Below are 16,556 nucleotides of genomic sequence, written 5' to 3'. Positions count from 1 at the left end.
GTGAAAGTCGCTACACCATCTGTATGTGAGGATCAAGAAAGGTACGCCCGTCGCTATCTGAGGACCAAACTATCTCCTACCTAACTTGAGCCTATCCTCAGTCCAATATATCCAGGTCCGGTATCCTGTGTTGGCCAGCTCCAAGGAGCGGTTTTCAGGTGATACTACAAGGAAGTGGGAGAATCCGATTTCGTTACCCAACAGCAGGCGTTTTTGGGAGCAACCTACGTCTTAGGGCGGGGGTATGTAGGTGCGACTATCCATGCCATCTTCGGTATTATAGTCACGACGGACGCCCACTTCAGTGTCAGCAGAGCCCAAATAGTCTACCGATTATCTCTAGGGTAAACCCTCGGGGTCGGTGGCTAAGGGTGTAATGTTCACGTCGTCATCTGAAGGCTGTCGGAGTGAATTAGGAGTGAATAGCATCCATCCTTGATCCTTGCGGCATGGATATCAAGAGAAAGTGCGGGGGTAGGGTTTGAACCTCTACACACTGGGTTACACGTACACTGGATATGTAAAATAGAACATGAAGTATATAAAGTCTAATATGTTAGATGGGTCTAGCAGCCTGCTTCGTACCTAAAAGATATCCCACCGCTCAGTTAAACGAGAGTAAGCCAGGCAACCCAGTTCCGCAGCTATCCACTGCTGTTTGCGAGGAAGAGGAGGCTGTACTACCTTAGGTTGCGTATCATCATCGCGCAAGTTTCCGTACGTTAGGCTTAGATGTACTGTTTCACAATGCGGAAATCTGCATACAAGTAACAGGGATTGGGGTAACATTTCAAGGACCCCACGTCACAATTCTGTCGATTAATAGTTGGCATTGTATTTGGTAATATTGTATCTATCTTTTTTTTTTTTTTTTTTTTTTTTTTTTTTTTCAATATTAAGCTTGGGTTTCGGTGTGGGGGTATCGCCGCCAGAACCCATGGTTCCGGGGTCCGGGGGTCTGGGGTCCGGAAGCGAGGCTAAATCGAGCCAGTGAAGTCCGCGGGGAACGGTTCCAACACACTTCGTACACAGGTGGACGAAGGACAATTAATCCCCCCCTTGCTCCCCCTCTTCCCGAAGTGGTTTTATATGAGCAAGTTTCCGCAAGTTTTACAAAACACCGGCCCTCATTGGACGCCCTGAGCAAATAAATATGCCACATCGCAGAACTCCCACCACACCTTCCCACTCCTACCCTTGGAGCAAGGAAAGCGAAGTCAGGGTATTTCAGGGTATTTAACAATAAATGAGTGTCCAAATGGAAGACTCGGGTCTCGTCCCCCCCTTCTCCTCTATGTCATCACCAAACCTGTCCTCTTCGAAGTGAGTCGCAATGCGTCCCTCTTCGGCTTTTGTTCTCTCATACCTATCCGGCGTAGCCGCCGGTGCCTTCGCCGGCATGGGCGGCACGATTCAGGAGCCCGTCTGTGCCTATGCCTGTCGTAGTGTCATCTCCTCCTCCCAGCTCGCTTGCACTCCGCCAATGGACCATTCTCATGGTTCAAGTCATACCGATATGACGTCTCCAGACTGCCGTGGAAGCGACGCGGCTTTTCTAACCACATTGGCCTATTGCATCGCTTCCAGGTGTCCTGACGTGCCAATCTGGCAATTGGAACGATATTGGGCCGCCCAAGCCAGTGGTGATCCTACTGTCCAGGCTAAGTGGGACTACCATTCGGCTCTGGAACAAGTCACTACGCCCCCGAATGTTACCTATAAGGCTGGAAACACGCTCAATTCCACTATGCTGGTTTCGCAGGAGTCCTGGGATATTTATAATAAATTTATCCCCGTCCTGGATGGCGGCTCTGTTCTCATGTACCGATATGCGTATGGATCGCTCCCTCTCTTTCTCCCCCCCCATACTCCATGATATGTGGTTTTGACCTACCCTTTACCATATGCTGACGCCCCTCGATCCTAGACTTATCATTGTGCTCGTCGGTTTCGCCACTCCCATTGCCATCACACTTCTTTCCCGTCTTCCCTTCGTGTCCGGCTTCGTCGACCTTGTCAATCCCTACCTGGTATGGCCCTCCATCATTGGCCGGTATCATGTACGGCCACTGCCTTGGCTCCTAGGAAACCCACCCACCATGGGACAGGCCATGTACATTGTCGGGTTCTTCATCCTGAACCTCGTGCTCTCCTTCGTCGGCTACGAATCCGCCCAACCCCACCCATGGGGATACAATCACCGGGGCGAGATCTTGGCATACGCCGGATACCGCACCGGAGAGTTTGCCTTTGCGCTCCTACCGTTGACGATTCTCTTTTCCGGGCGAAATAACATCCTCCTCTGGCTGACGAACTGGTCTCACTCGACTTACCTGCTCCTCCACCGTTGGATTGCCCGTCTCTTTGCTCTACATACTATCCTCCACTCCGTCTTCCTCCTCGCAGCACGAATCCAAACGGGGACTTATTCGACAGATAAAGACCTACCCTATTGGCAGTGGGGAATCGTAGGGACTGTTTTCGTCAGCGCTATGCTCGTTTTTGCGCTCCTCTGGTTCCGCCGCTTAAGCTACGAGGTATTTCTCATCACCCATATCATCATGGCCGTATTTGTCGTCGTCGGAAGCTGGTACCACTTGATTCTCCGATTCGGCTACGGCGGCGATCACGAATATTGGCTCTACGCTTCTGCTGCTGTTTGGGGCTTCGAACGGCTCCTCAGAATCCTCCGCATGGTAAAGAACGGCGTGTGCAGGGCCACCGTAATAGAAGTTGGCCCGAACCACGTCCGCGTCGACATCGTAGGAGCTCGGTTCAGTGGCAAACCCGGATACCACGGATACATCTACTTCCCGACGGTGAATCGCCTTCGTCCGTGGGAAAACCATCCATTTTCTACAAACTCCACAGGCCTTCTACGCTCTTACAAAACAACTTCCCTGAGCAACTCACCGGTCCGTTCGTCCGATAAACACGAGCACGAGACCGCAATCAAGGCTTCCGAGGTTCGTCCCATGGGCAGTTTAATCACCAACGATGGGATTACCCTCTACATCCGCAAATCCACAGGCATGACCCGCTCTCTACGCAAAGCCGCCAGCCTCCCAGTCCTTCTCGATGGACCCTATCTCAACAACCGTCCCGATGCCATCCTGGACTGCGACCGTGTGCTACTCATCGGCGGTGGCATCGGTATCACAGGGCTCTTAGCCTTCGTTCCGTCCCATAGAAATGTAAAGCTTGCGTGGAGCGTGAACGAGACTGCTCAAGCAATCGTCGAAGACTTGAGTCCAGTTCTTGAGAGTATCGCGGACAGGGAGATTCGAATCGGCGACAGGTTAAATGTAGAGGCACTGCTCAGACAAGAAGTTGCGACGGGGTATGAGAGGGTTGGAGTGGTGGTTTGTGGACCGGGTGGGCTTTGTGATGATGTACGTGCTCTCGTGTCGAGACTTGGAAGGCACGAGAAGATGGTGTTCGAGCTGGAGGTTGATGCCTTTTCTTGGTGAGGGAGGAGGCAGATGCAAGGTTCTTCCTCTTGGTCTTTTTAAGATGCTGCCTCTTTTGTCAAATTGTGTTGGAGTGGAAACTGTATCAGCCGTCGCTAAGTAACGAGTAACACAACTATTTGAGCCCTTCGTGCACCGAAGTACTGCTTCGCTTAGGATGTGCTGTGTGGCCAAGGAGGAACGAGTCATCTTCTCCAAACATCAGCTCGACAGGGCGCGGTCGAGCACATAGTGATCCCATGTCAACCGTCTAGATGCAGGTTCATTCACCAACTGGTCCTTGACGAGGACGGACTGAGTAAAGTAGACTGGGAATTGAGGTTGGATTCGTTTTGCTAGACTAGCCGCCTTCCCCAAGGAAGCCTCTCTGACAATAGCAACGTAGACTTGTGCGCCATGGTAGCTGTGAACATGCTCTCTGCTCACCACCCCAATCAAAGCCAGCGTCCACCTCACGTACTCCGACACAAATATGCTCACATCGAGATGATCCCGCGGGATCCAACCATTCACGTATTATCCGACCGAGTATTAGCACAGGCGCTACACTTTCAGCGCAACCAGTCTTTCCTCCCAAGTGTCCACCTAAGGCCAAACCCATCAATCAAGCCAAGTATCTGACGCACGCAACGAGCGCAACTACAAAAGTCCAAGTAAGGCTCGTGATGCTAGCTCCGGTAGCAACAACCGCGGGGTTGGATGCTGTCGGGGCAAGGCTGTGATTTCGTGGTTGTGGTGGTGACCGTGGTCACGGCCATGGCCGGTAGGTCCGGCAAACCCGCCTGTCGAAGTGACGGATGGCTCCTCACGGAGGCCATGGGCGGAGCTCGTCGAGGCTGGAGTGGCAGGGACGATAGCACCGACGGCTACCGATGTGTCGTCGCGATCATAGCTCTCGAGGCGTCTGGGGGGAAGAGCGACAAGGTCGAGGGCGCGCAAAATGAGTGAGGGAGGCCGCGAGTTTGACCATCGTGGATGGCTTTTTCCAAAGGAATTTGATGTGCTTTTTGGTGTCGAATAGCGAGAGAAACCCGATCAGAGAGCGGAAGCTGAAGTGAGCGGGGTAGGGTTTAAGTTTTTCTTTCTTTCCGTTCTAATAGATTCCGAGGGCGGCATCGCGCGTCAAATGTGAGAACCTCGCCTAGTGGAGCCAGACCTGGCAAGAGTCGATGAAGAAATTAAAATGCCCTCTCATATCTCACTCAGAGAACCCATCAATCAAATTTCGCACAGGGGGTTACTACAACCCGCTCTCAACATGGGGACTGAATTGACGTGACTAATATCGAGAAAAGTAAGCTCAACTTGCTCAATCCCCCCAAATGAAGGCGCGTCTTGACGGCACCGACAGCATCCCTAACCTCTCCGTAATCCTATCCTGCTACAGGAACGCTTGGCGAGCCCCAGGCTCTAATTTCTGGGTTCGCCTGGAAATGTGACCTTGTAGACGCGCTACAGGTACATGTATTCTTGAGGGGGACAACCTTGAGCAACATACCCCAATACAAGATGGCAATGATGCATTGATTGAGCATATTACGATCTATTTAGAATGAGAATGTTACGCGTGAGCGTTTTCATGCCGTTTATAGGACAGGCAAGGTGGCGTTGCAGTGCAGTCGGTGCAGCTCGGCATTTATTCCCCAAGGGCATGATAACCGTCCTCAATAGCCATATGCCTTCTATAAATTGAGTGAGGCCAAGGCCCTGTCCAGTTTATTTAATCCGACCTCGTACATGTAGAGCATACCTGATGAGGGGGTACCACCAGATGGTAAGAAGACTACATGTAGCATCCCTCATGTGGCTCATTAAAATAGACCTGTACTGGCAAATAGACCATAGCTGGTGGGTCAGTTCATCTCAGGGACCATGTTCTATTACGGACAGCGTACGTATGGATAATATTTTCTATATATAGGCTAGAGAAACTCTGGGCCGACATTCTGTAGGCACACCTTTTCTCTGTGGCGGCCTCTCTCGAGTGTTCATTCGGACAAGAAGAAAGAATGAGTGAACATCACGGACCAACCATCCTAGCAGGCGGAGAACCAGGGCGGAACGAGCAAAATGTCGGGTTTCCCTACCACACCTTGACAAGATTACTCAAATTCACAAACGAGGACGAAGATTTTTGGTGGCGAGCCACCGCTGAGTCGCTTGGTCACCTATTATCAACATGCCGCTACACCCACGAAGACATCTTTGCCTACCTCCGCTGGTACCGTCGCTTCATAGTCCCAGCACTAAGTTCGTGTCCAAGGCCCGGAAAAAAGTCACAATTCGCACCCTGTCCCGTTTTTGACGGCTCCTCATGCGAGCACAGCATAAACTGGAAAGAGCTAAGTGACAATCGCACCGTTCGCTTCACCATCGAAGCAACCGGGCACCAGGCCGGGACTGCAGCGGACCCGTTTAATCAAGAGGAAACAAAGATTCTCTTGAGAAAAATGGCGCAAGAGGTCCCAGGTATAGATTTAAAACATTTCGAAATCTTTGCGGAGGAATTCTTCTTCTCGAGCGGCACGGCCGAAGCGTTAACCCCTAAAATCCCCCCAGGGACACCATTGTCGCAGGCCTGGGTGGCGTTCGATCTACTTCGCGGGAAGATAATGGCAAAAGTCTATTTTATGCCCATTCTGAAATGGATTCAAACGGGAATCCCGACGAGAGTGCTAGTCTCGAGGGCAGTGCAAAAGTGCAGTGGTAAATACGGCACTTACGACGCCCCGATGAAGTTACTGGACAGTTATCTGGAGTCATTCGTACCCGGAAGTGGCCCGGTCGTGGAGATGGTCGCTATAGACTGTGTCGACTCTCCTGACTCTCGAATTAAAGTCTATTTACGAACAGACGTCAACACTCTCGCCAAAGCCAAGGTCATATATACTCTCGGCGGCCGACTTTCTGGAGAGGCCATCGACGCTGGTCTCGAAGCGTTGACTGAACTATGGCCGATTCTCTTCCGCTTGGAAGGCAGCGACTTCGAAAACACAGAGGTGTTTCCCAGGGGATCGTACTGTGGCTGTGCGGTAGAGATGAAGGCCGGCCATGCGCAGCCCGGGACAAAGATTCATATCCCGGTGAGGAAGATTAACGTCACAGATGCGCAGCTCTGCCAGTCGCTGTCTGCTTGGTTTGCAAAACGGGGCCATAGGGACTTTGCTGCGACGTACGAGGAGAACTTGAGGGCTGCCTTGTAAGTTGTCCGAAGACTCCGTCCTAACGTTTGCTAACCCAGTATTACAGTCCCGATCATAACTTTAACACCACGAATGGAACGCATACATTCGTTTCCTTTGCATATACGAAGAAAACGGGTGTATATATGACCATGTATTACTCGACCAAGATCTTTGGTGTTCAAGTGAACAAGGATTATTGGAAAGGCTACGACAACCTGTGGAGTGTAGCGGCCGGTAGCAGTATCCCGGGGCGTGATTGATTTTGCTCGGTTTTTCATGGCCGGGAGAGTGTCGCTGGTTACATAGTATTTTATTTTGGGTTCATTCATCTATCTCTTTTCGTCATACCAATAGGACTACATGTCGTCAAGACGGTCTCTCCCTTGTTCGCCCGCCTGAGACATAAGTAGGCCATCTCGCAGGACCGCTGCATAATTACTCAAGCATCCTCAGTTTAACATAGCAATCTCTTGGCACCTCAGTCGCGCGATCCACTACTTCAAAGTTATTCAGTTGCTCTCCCATCTCCTGAAACTCAAATCTCCAGACTAGCATCGTCAGCACGACACTCATCTCGAGGTACGCCAGTCTCCGACCAAAACATGCCCGCGGACCAGCTCCGAACGGCAGGTTTGGGCCCGCCTTTGGATTAAACACCTCCCCTTTGTCCTTCTTCTCAAGCCACCGCTCGGGGAAAAACCCTGCAACGTCTCCGGCCTGCCAAACCCCGAATCGATCCTTGCTGAGCTTTCCGCTCTCCGACCGGCGTTGCTCGTCAATCTCAAAGGCCTGTTGCATGTAGCTCTGTGCATTAGAGAGGAAGAATACTTGCGTGCCTCTGGGAATTGAGTAGCCCAGGATTTGCGTGTCAACAAGAGCCTCGCGCAAGACGACGGGCACGATATGGCTGTGGCGGAATATTTCCTCCGTGACGGCTTCAAGATATGGTATCCGTGCCTCGGTTATTTCAGAGACAGTGGGGAGGCGCTTCCCGGAGCGGGCTGAGGCATGGGCTGCGTGCAAATGGTCACGGAGACGAGATTGCACGCGCTGATATCGTGCCAGGTATTTCACGGACCAAGCGATGGTGGTAAAGGTCGTGTCATGTCCACCAACGATGAAACCGAACAGCTAATCAACATAAAAAAGCCCGTTAGCGACTTCGCTTTGGCTTGAAAGAACTCTCAACTCCTCCACAGAGACGGCTACTCACCTCGTCATAGATTGCCCTCTTATGGAAATCGGGTTTAACGCCGCATCTCCTAGCACCATCAATCTCTCGTAGCAGTACTTGATCAACCGCACACCTCGGTTTCATTTTCTCTGCTGCGTCCTGACCTTCCGTTCTCTCAAGCCCGCGCCGGATGCTCTCCTCAATCAGTCTCCTTTTAAGGCTCAGCGCTCGTCTAGAGCGAGGTTTGTGAAGATATAGCCAATTAGTAACGCTCGGAAGCGGCGACTGAAATGCGATGCCGATACTATTGATTAGGTAGACACAGGCATCTAGTTCTGGATCCAGCGGCAAGCTCGAGAACGAGAACGTCCCACCTTGTTGGTGGCTGCTAGTCTGTTGGCTGTGGATCTTTATATCGGCGATTTGTTTCGTGACCATGGATTTTTCTCGTGGAAAACCCAACACGAGGGCCATTGTAATATCCAGCGCAACCATGAACACGTCCAAATCAGCTCTAAATGGCGCCCCATCTGCGTATCTAGTCTTCAGGGACCACAGCTCCACAAGCGAAACCAGGTGCTCGTAAACTTTGGGAGCGGACACCTACATAGATCATATTTATGAGTCTGAATCCCTGCAGAAAACACTCCGGAAACCACTAACCTCGTTTAGAAAAACAGGCGTCATGAGATCCCTCACCAACTGCTTATTATGCCGAAATTGAGGATCCGCCGACTTCATATTGATATGACTCGATGGCATTACGCCACCGAAACTATCCGTCGTCAAGCTACTGCGATCGAACTCTTTCGTGCGACGCGTCATGATGTCGTAGGCTTCCGTGAAGTCGCTTACGAGCACCCAGGGTTTGCCAAACGGGGCGACGAACACCTGGACGATGGGTGAGTTGTGGATCGTGAACTGGTCGCGGAGCCATGAGCGCATGCGTCCCGCCTTTTTGAGGTCTGGATTGTCGCCGGTAATTCGGTTCGCAGACTGTCGGTTGAAGGGGATTCCGGGTATGGGTTTGGGTAGTAGAAGCCATCGTAAAATAAGAGAGAGAAGCAAGAGCGCGCAGAAAAGAACAACCATCACGTTTGCTGGGAACATCTCGAATGCAGGAGTAGAAAGACACTCATGAGCAGGGAAAATTGCGCCTAGGCTAGCTCCTAAAGGGAGAGGAACACTCCCTACGAGGGCCAATGCTCCTGCGAACGAAGCACCAGCATACAAGCATTCGTGCGGCGGGACGAGCAGAAGCTGGTCGAATTGCACAAGCAGGAAAATTATTCTCAAATCCTACAACGGGGCAATCATCCAACCAGGGACCATACACCCTGTTCCGTTGAGCAAGGAATGACACGTAATAGACATGTAAGGAGGGAGTCACTACATCGTATAGATCGTGGAAACATAGATTGATGTCCCTCCTCAGCTAGGTCTACACGGCTCTTTAGAGTTAGTATAAGTAGACCGTTATGTGTAGGCCATGCAATCCAAGTTCTCTTCCAAGTTCTCTTTCTACTGTACATCACATCCCCATCCCAGCGCTCTAACCCCGCACAACGCCGTCCCTGGGAGGAAAATGTCGACCAATCCAATGCCATACTTTTCCGTGGCCACCGTCAAGGTCAATCCAGACAAGATCGAGGAGGTAATCTCCCCTCCATGCCGGGTGATTGAGCAAGTTTCTGACATCTTCTCCCAAGATCATTGCATGCTTTGAAGAAATCGCCAATGCAACCAGGGAAAACGAGCCAGGGACTGAAATATACCGGTACTTTAGGAAGAGGGGGTCAAATGAGTTTATTTGGATCTCAAAGCAAGTATCTCGGTAGATGGCCCCTACAGTCCCTCCCTCAGATGTACTGACATCCGATTATCAAAGGTTTGAGAGCTACGAGGCTTATAAGCAACACATGAACTCGGCACACCTGCGGGACTGGCTGAAGAAGTATCCCGATGATCCAAAGCATTCAAACCTCTATGTCAAGGATTGGGTATTCCATGACCAAGATGAGGGATTGGCTGGTGGTTTTGAGCGGGTCTGACGGACGCGGGAGTGCCTGTTCCATCTCCTGCCGTGAGTGCTGACGGTTGAGGGTGGAGCAGATTAAAATTAAACCCGCTCACTCCCGTTAATATCAGACCCTGCCACCCGTTACCTCCCATACAGAGAGCTTTCGCGACACCACCACTCTACATGCGTGCGAGCTCATCTTCAGGTTGGTGGCATCGCCAGACTACAGAAGAGAGGGGAATGAGAGGCCAGAAGCGTGATGGCTGGAAATGTTGAGAGAAAATACGAACTGAGCATGTTATTATGGGATATTATTGCAGACGCAAGCACATGTTCAGGGCCAATTCAGACGAACAAAAGAACCTTCTCACCCACCCCGGATTTCGTGCCCATGCGGCCCCGGCCGCTTTGTACTACACGACATCGCATTTTCCTATTTCCCCGAGCTCTGCCCCTACCCCTCCCGTATTCTTCACTTCAGCTATCAGAAGGTGGAGTCGATACTATGACTCTGTCCTGAGCTTAGATTTAGGGGTGTATTCCTTCAGACAGTAAAAAGAGATATTTCTGTGCTCTCCCGTAAACCACACGTCACATTCCGGTCTCTTGCTGAGCGGCAATTGGAGCCAACTTAGACTCTTAGTAAAATACAAAGGCTCGAACCTCGATACTGCGCCTCGGAATACCCGACCCAGCCTCGCCCAGATCAAAGGCACAATGAGGCACAGCGAGCTCTTGGCCCTTTTCCGAGTCATACGCATTAAAAATGGCAACTTCGGAATCCAGCTGGTCTGGTATCCAGTACCACTTGTGATTCGGGCTGTGGTAGACCTGGAAGACTTCATTGGCCACGGTGGGGAAGACTTCGTCGACGATATAGAGATCCTTAGCACGATCGACACTCTTCGGGTCGCAGTAAGCCATGGGGAAGTCGCGGCAGGGACCAGTGAGTGGTTTCCATATACTACGATGAGGGAATTAGCAATGACGCGAGAAGAGGAGGGGGAGGAGAAGGGTGTGCGAGTCGTGTATACTTGATAACCTGGTACCGTCGGCTCATAAGCTTCTCTCTATCCTCCCCAAAGTACCTGTCAAGTCTCCCATCGAGTTCCGCCGCTGTATAGTCTTTCATTAATGAGCGACTGATTTTAAGAGTATCGGAACGAGAGGTAATCTCACCTATATGCGCGGACAATGAGGGCTGCGACGCCTCATCGTTTTCCTCGCCGGGATTTCTCCTCGGGAAGGACGCCGCGCGCTTTCTCAGCATCCAGTCGAAAACTACCACATCCTCAGCACCGAGTGCCGTGCAGAGGCAGCTATGGAGCTCAGGGAGAAATTCCTTTTCGATCCACTCGTCGTCATCAAAGTTCTCCGGCCTCATCTGACTGCTATCTATCGTGGCCATAGTGATACCGTGCTCCGACCAGCTCAACCCCGCCGTTCTTAGGTTGTGTATTTTGATTCCCGAGCGGGCTTTGATAGTGAAATTGTTTTGGGGGAAGCCCGGTGGAGCTGTATAGTGAAGGATGTAGCCCTTCTCATCGGGGTTGGGATGGTCGTCCCTTTCGACGTATCTGATGGAGGCTGTAAGAGCGTCTGCCATTGTGCAATCTGGGGCTTCAGGTACGGGCTTTCTGTCTGCTCGGGAGATGTGCAAGAGAGAAGAAAATCGGACTCCTGGTCTGCGCCTAGTCAAGAGATAAATGTATTTCAACGAAAACGTGCTCTTGATCGAGAAATACGGGCAGACAGGTAACTTCTAGGACTCAATATTTCTGCCACTCAGGTGTACCTCCTGCATGCATGCTTGCATGCAAAACTCTCAGAAGAAGGTTCTTGCGTCCACTTCAAAGCCTGCGTGCATTCGAGAGATTTATCGGCCGCATTATATACACCCTTTCAACGCCCATCGCAGCTTCTGAAGACGGCAACTACCCACCCACCCACAGACAAGAGTGTGGCACTTCAAAGTGCTGCGTTGTTTTTACATGAAGATCCGGGGCCGGCCCGACTCCCGAGCGCCGCCATGTCCAAGAGGGTGGCGGGAATTAGAGCAAAATATCGGCAATAAAAGGGGGGGTCATTCTCTCCTCCAGCGGTTTACGTGAAAATAATCCTCCGAGAGGATGAAAATAGGGTTGAAATTTAGATATATAAATGCCACCCAGAACAACTCTGAACCCGTCTAGAGCATCGACATCGCAACTCACACTCTGATTAAGCCACAACGATCCAAAACAAACCACAGCACAAAACAAGATGACTCTTGCAAGCAAGTCCCAGCCCTGGAAGAGTGTTTGGCCCCCGCCGGCCGGCACTACCGACCAAGCCGCCATCCCCGACGGCCTCTCCACAGAGGAGGTCACCAACCAACGTGCCTATGGGAGCCATGCTTCGAACACCAAGGGGAAGATTGTCCATATTTCGCGCAAGTGAAGTTGGTAAGTTAAACGATCAAAGACATGAATTTGGCTAACTCACTTCCAAAGTATCGGATAGGAGTCGACAGGTTCGGGAGATATTGTGCGGAAATGAGGCTATAGATCGCGCCAAATTGATAGCTTCAATATAGCATATTGTTATCCATCGTTCTAGCTTTGCCTTCGTAGTGAATAAGTACTCTAGAGTGAATAATTCTCCCCTATGACGGACCTATCATTGGCGTCCTCGACCCAGTTCTTTGCAAAATCGTAGAGGTATTCGCGGCGCAGGTAGGCCAGGCGGCCAAATTACTTGCCGGTCCTGAAATTCGTCCATGAATCCGGGTTGTCTGGGTGACCAGTAGCCTCAAGCTTATACGTTGTAATGAGGCTCATTAGTGAACCTGTCTAGGCTCTACGACGCTAAATTATCCGTCGCACTGCCTTGCTAAGGGGCTATGCTGCCTCGGTCCTAGCAAGAGTTTAGTAGATTTCGGACGTGTCTAGAGTACCTCTCACTACGGTCACCATTTCCCTCCATTTCGCGGCGCGACCCGGAAGTTCGACTTCCGCGATTGGTTCGGATGGAGTATTTCTGAGATTTGGGGGCCAACGGCGTTAGAAGGGAATAGGGATGATGATCATATCGATGTCGAATCGGAGACATATTTGGGGGTATGTGGTGCTAGATATTGATGGGAAGAGGAGCTCCGCCTCGTGCCAAGACAGAAACCGGCATTCCAGACACCTCCATCGAATTCCGCTGAACAGATCGGACCGGATATAGTCGGGGTGGGAAAGGCCCTGACTACGATGTTCAAGGCCGCTAGCCGCTGGGAAGCAATCTTGCTCCAACAACCCGCATCTCAACCCTCTCGTGTCCGTATTCCTGCATGAGTTATAACAGTATAACGGCATATTGTTCATAACATCGAATCGTGTCTAGACATTTGACGAAGCAATGATAAAGGATATACGCTAACCCTATCCGAGGATCAAACTCTCTCCTGCCTAACTTTGGAGAGTTATTTTCTCGTGTTAAAGTCATTACGCCTGGTAGTCGTCAGGTGTGGTAGCTCGCCCGACAGATATGCAAAAGTAGTATGCTGTATGAGGACTACGAAAAGTTGAAGATGTGCTTAACACGAGCCAATTACTGTATCTTTGTGTATGGACCTCCTAATCCCCGGCCTCTAGTCGTCAACGATATCATCGGTCGCACAGGAGTGCATTTAGATATTGTCGTGCCTACCTGCAACAAGAGAAACACCAATGAGGTGGCTATGATGGCCTGCCGATATTGGATATTAGCAAGAAGGAACAGGTCCTAGCCTCTTCCTAAGCGAACTGGTGACTTGGAACGGTGACTGCGAGCCCAAAAGTCGGCTGCGGATCGGCGAGAGCATATCGAGGACGATTAATTTCTGCCCTGTCGATCAGTTAGTGGACGGTCAAAGTTTTGCCAGGGATAGAGGGATCCTGTTCATCAAGGAATACAAGCAGCTGGTGGGTTAGAGAATGGCCCAGGCTTACAAGCATTAAAGACATAGGGGCGGTTGAGAGAAGAGAAACACAACATGTGGGACAGAGGTGAACACTTGGACGTTGAAGGCGTATTTACTATAGAACTACTATAGTATGAAGAACGTATGAAGAAACTAAATGCAAGGAAGCATTTCCCGCATTTGCTTTGCTGAGTCCTTTTCTGGGGTATTTATGCACTCTTACTAGGGCGGCAGGTTGACCGAGCTTCGCTTGTGGGAATCGATTGAAAGACCCTCTAGAATGAGGGACGATGTGAACTACTTTGCAGATATTAGATATCAGGTGATGAATGCAAGGAGGCCAGGAAAGGAACGGGGGGCTTATCCCGAAACTTCAAGGATCTATTGATTTACTTACCGCGCGCTTCATTTGACCATGCTTGAGAGCTTAACCGTGAAATCTAGAAGCTAACGAAAGGAGACGAGCCGGAAGACTGGACCGTTTACTTGCCGACGATGGGGTGATGCTCTAACGGCCATTGTACATCGCCTCGATACCATGAGACAGGTTGGGGGCTCCAACGATCTCTTCCCACTCCTGACCGCGGATGTTGACAAATCTCAGCCAGTGGATGCCCCAAGGGCCATCACGAAGATCATCTTCAGAGCCCAAGTTCTGCCAAATTTGGATCAGAAACCGACCCTTGGTATGCTCCACGCAGAAATCCGTGGGGCAGAATGGGCAGCAACTACCAAGAGCGTAGATCGGAAAGGTGGAAACAAGGTCAACGGTACGGCGAAAGCGGTGGCTGGACGGAGCAGACATGCCCATCCTCTGATGGGGGCAGACACCGAAGTTGTGAAACGAGTAGAGCAAGTCACAGTCGTTGTCGACATTGCCAGTAAACCTCCAATAGGTATAAAGGAGATACTGACCGTTGACAATCTTGGGCTTGGCCATGAACTTTACCAAGACAGAATTAGCAGCCAAGAGAGTGAAGAAGCGCGTGGTCGAGTATCTCTTCATGAGATTGCTCAGGTAAGATTCATGGACGTTGCCGAAACGTCGGTACTTCAAGGCCAGCTGAACCTGCTGGTATGTAGGGTTATAAGGGATGCGAAAATTGGTTTGAATTCTGCACAGTTGCGAAGAATCGCACCTTTCGGTGTTATTGGTAGTCGGGAGGTCGTGCTCGTTCACTCCATGCAGTCGGAAACAAACTGCGCAAGTGACGTGGTCGGGTCGGTTACGAGCAAGATCGTCCAGGAGCCTCAGGGCGTCGAATCCGACGAGCCCACGCGCTTGTTCAAGAGAATCGTCACGAAGGAAATCGCGGAATGTCCTGCAAGTCTCCGAGAGGGAAAGCTTGGTGGCAAGGGGAAGATCCTTGGTGATGAGAAGGAGGATTTCGTGTGGCATCTTGTGGAGAGAGGCGGACGACTTGGCGCGAACGGCCTTACGCTTGTGTTTGCCCTTCCGCTTGCGTTTGCCCTTGCGCTTTTGATCGGGCTTCGCTTGAAGAGGGATTTCGGTGCCAAAGAGAAACTCCATACTTTCGACGCGGTTAACGAGGACAGAAAAGTATTGGAATAGAAGATGCTGGGGACTGGGGTTTGTCACCTAGAGATCAAGATGAAGGATTGAAGAAAAAAGGAGGGGAGATTTTTTGTTTTCAATTTGAGCCCTCTATTGATAGGAGTTCTTGTGGAGCGACTAGGGCAAGCAGTAAGTCTTTCCATTCCAGAAAGAGCCGTCCACAGAGATCCAGAGAGTTGTGATCTCTTCGAAAGGAGAGGAGCCCCAGGTAGGTATCGTTGTGAAGTGGTGGGTTCTTGTGCCTGACCCACGCAGGAATCAAAGAGTCGCGCTCAGGCATATTGGGAGTAGGCACAACTAGAATAAAGAAGACATAGAGGAAGAGGCAGTGTGAAGAGATGCAAGCTGCCTCTTTCTTCACCCTGGGAAACAAAGACTTATTGATGCCCTGTATCGTGATGATAGAGGATCGGTGTGTATCTGGGCTAAACGAAAGGCCTCGGTAGAATTAACATTAATATCGAGGCTGATTAGCATATTGAAGCGGGAGCATCACTGGCATGCTTCTGGCGAGTTGACTCTAAGGTCTAGTCATATTGTCTAGTTTTACTATGATGATATATAAACATTGCCTCTTCGGACATCCAAGAGACCGACATGTCCATGTTCAATACCTAAGTCAACATCCGCTTAAGGTCATAAGCTGGTAATACCAAGACTAACAGCTCTATATAGCTTCCGTTGCCCCTAGCCCGGGAGTGTGTACAGTTTGGCTCTTGTTAGTATCTTTGCCCGAGGCCCTGGCTTCTCCTCGGAATATCAGTATACGGAGACAGATATTAAATGGACTCCCATTCCAATTCCTCTTACAGTTCCTTGGCGTCTGTCTAATACGGGCTGTTGCGTCACAACTCGGATTCATGACTACATAGGTACGTAGGTGTTGCCCATTATAAACTCTGTTAATGAGCCATTCGGTCGCATTGAGTTCTAGGGTTACATCGAACACGGTTTATACGCCATCAAACTTTCCTCCCTTGCAAACAGGAAAGTCAGTCTAGTTCCCATGTTTGGCATGTGATTGCTGGAAGGAACTGGTATTTAAATGATATAGTCGCCTTTCCTAACGACGATGCAAGGACTTGGTCTCTTTGGTTTTGGTCTCCAACACGGACGTCCAACACATGTGCCGTGTAAACCCCTACAGATTGCCACCGGCCTAACATTGTTTACAAAACTCCAAAGTATCTCATTCATCAACTT

At 50.6% G+C, this 16,556-nt stretch overlaps 4 protein-coding genes and 1 pseudogene across 4 annotated transcripts; 2 read left to right on the top strand and 3 right to left on the bottom strand.

Moving 5' to 3' along the window:
• Nucleotides 1–1,333: 1,333 nt before the first annotated feature.
• On the top strand, nucleotides 1,334–3,470 carry SAPIO_CDS9014 (uncharacterized protein; the record flags this gene model as incomplete). Its single annotated transcript, XM_016790521.1, has 2 exons — nucleotides 1,334–1,833; nucleotides 1,928–3,470. The coding sequence occupies 2 exons, from the start codon at nucleotides 1,334–1,336 to the stop codon at nucleotides 3,468–3,470; spliced, it is 2,043 nt and encodes a 680-aa protein (XP_016639824.1).
• A 2,450-nt stretch (nucleotides 3,471–5,920) lies between these two features.
• On the top strand, nucleotides 5,921–6,915 carry SAPIO_CDS9013 (uncharacterized protein; the record flags this gene model as incomplete). The annotated part of the gene is made up of 2 exons (XM_016790520.1): nucleotides 5,921–6,669; nucleotides 6,720–6,915. The coding sequence occupies 2 exons, from the start codon at nucleotides 5,921–5,923 to the stop codon at nucleotides 6,913–6,915; spliced, it is 945 nt and encodes a 314-aa protein (XP_016639823.1).
• Nucleotides 6,916–7,090: 175 nt separating this feature from the next.
• Nucleotides 7,091–8,939, bottom strand: SAPIO_CDS9012 (Uncharacterized protein; the record flags this gene model as incomplete). The annotated part of the gene is made up of 3 exons (XM_016790519.1): nucleotides 7,091–7,786; nucleotides 7,869–8,432; nucleotides 8,493–8,939. The coding sequence occupies 3 exons, from the start codon at nucleotides 8,937–8,939 to the stop codon at nucleotides 7,091–7,093; spliced, it is 1,707 nt and encodes a 568-aa protein (XP_016639822.1).
• Nucleotides 8,940–10,488: 1,549 nt separating this feature from the next.
• On the bottom strand, nucleotides 10,489–11,455 carry SAPIO_CDS9011 (uncharacterized protein; the record flags this gene model as incomplete). Its single annotated transcript, XM_016790518.1, has 3 exons — nucleotides 10,489–10,813; nucleotides 10,884–10,965; nucleotides 11,029–11,455. The coding sequence occupies 3 exons, from the start codon at nucleotides 11,453–11,455 to the stop codon at nucleotides 10,489–10,491; spliced, it is 834 nt and encodes a 277-aa protein (XP_016639821.1).
• A 2,830-nt stretch (nucleotides 11,456–14,285) lies between these two features.
• On the bottom strand, nucleotides 14,286–15,308 carry SAPIO_CDS9010 (annotated as a pseudogene; the record flags this gene model as incomplete).
• Nucleotides 15,309–16,556: the final 1,248 nt, after the last annotated feature.

The sequence above is a fragment of the Scedosporium apiospermum genome (genome assembly GCF_000732125.1).
Source record: "Scedosporium apiospermum strain IHEM 14462 chromosome Unknown SEQ_SAPIO_0132, whole genome shotgun sequence".
Classification (NCBI taxonomy): domain Eukaryota; kingdom Fungi; phylum Ascomycota; class Sordariomycetes; order Microascales; family Microascaceae; genus Scedosporium; species Scedosporium apiospermum.
This window is presented reverse-complemented; position numbering and strand designations above follow the sequence as displayed.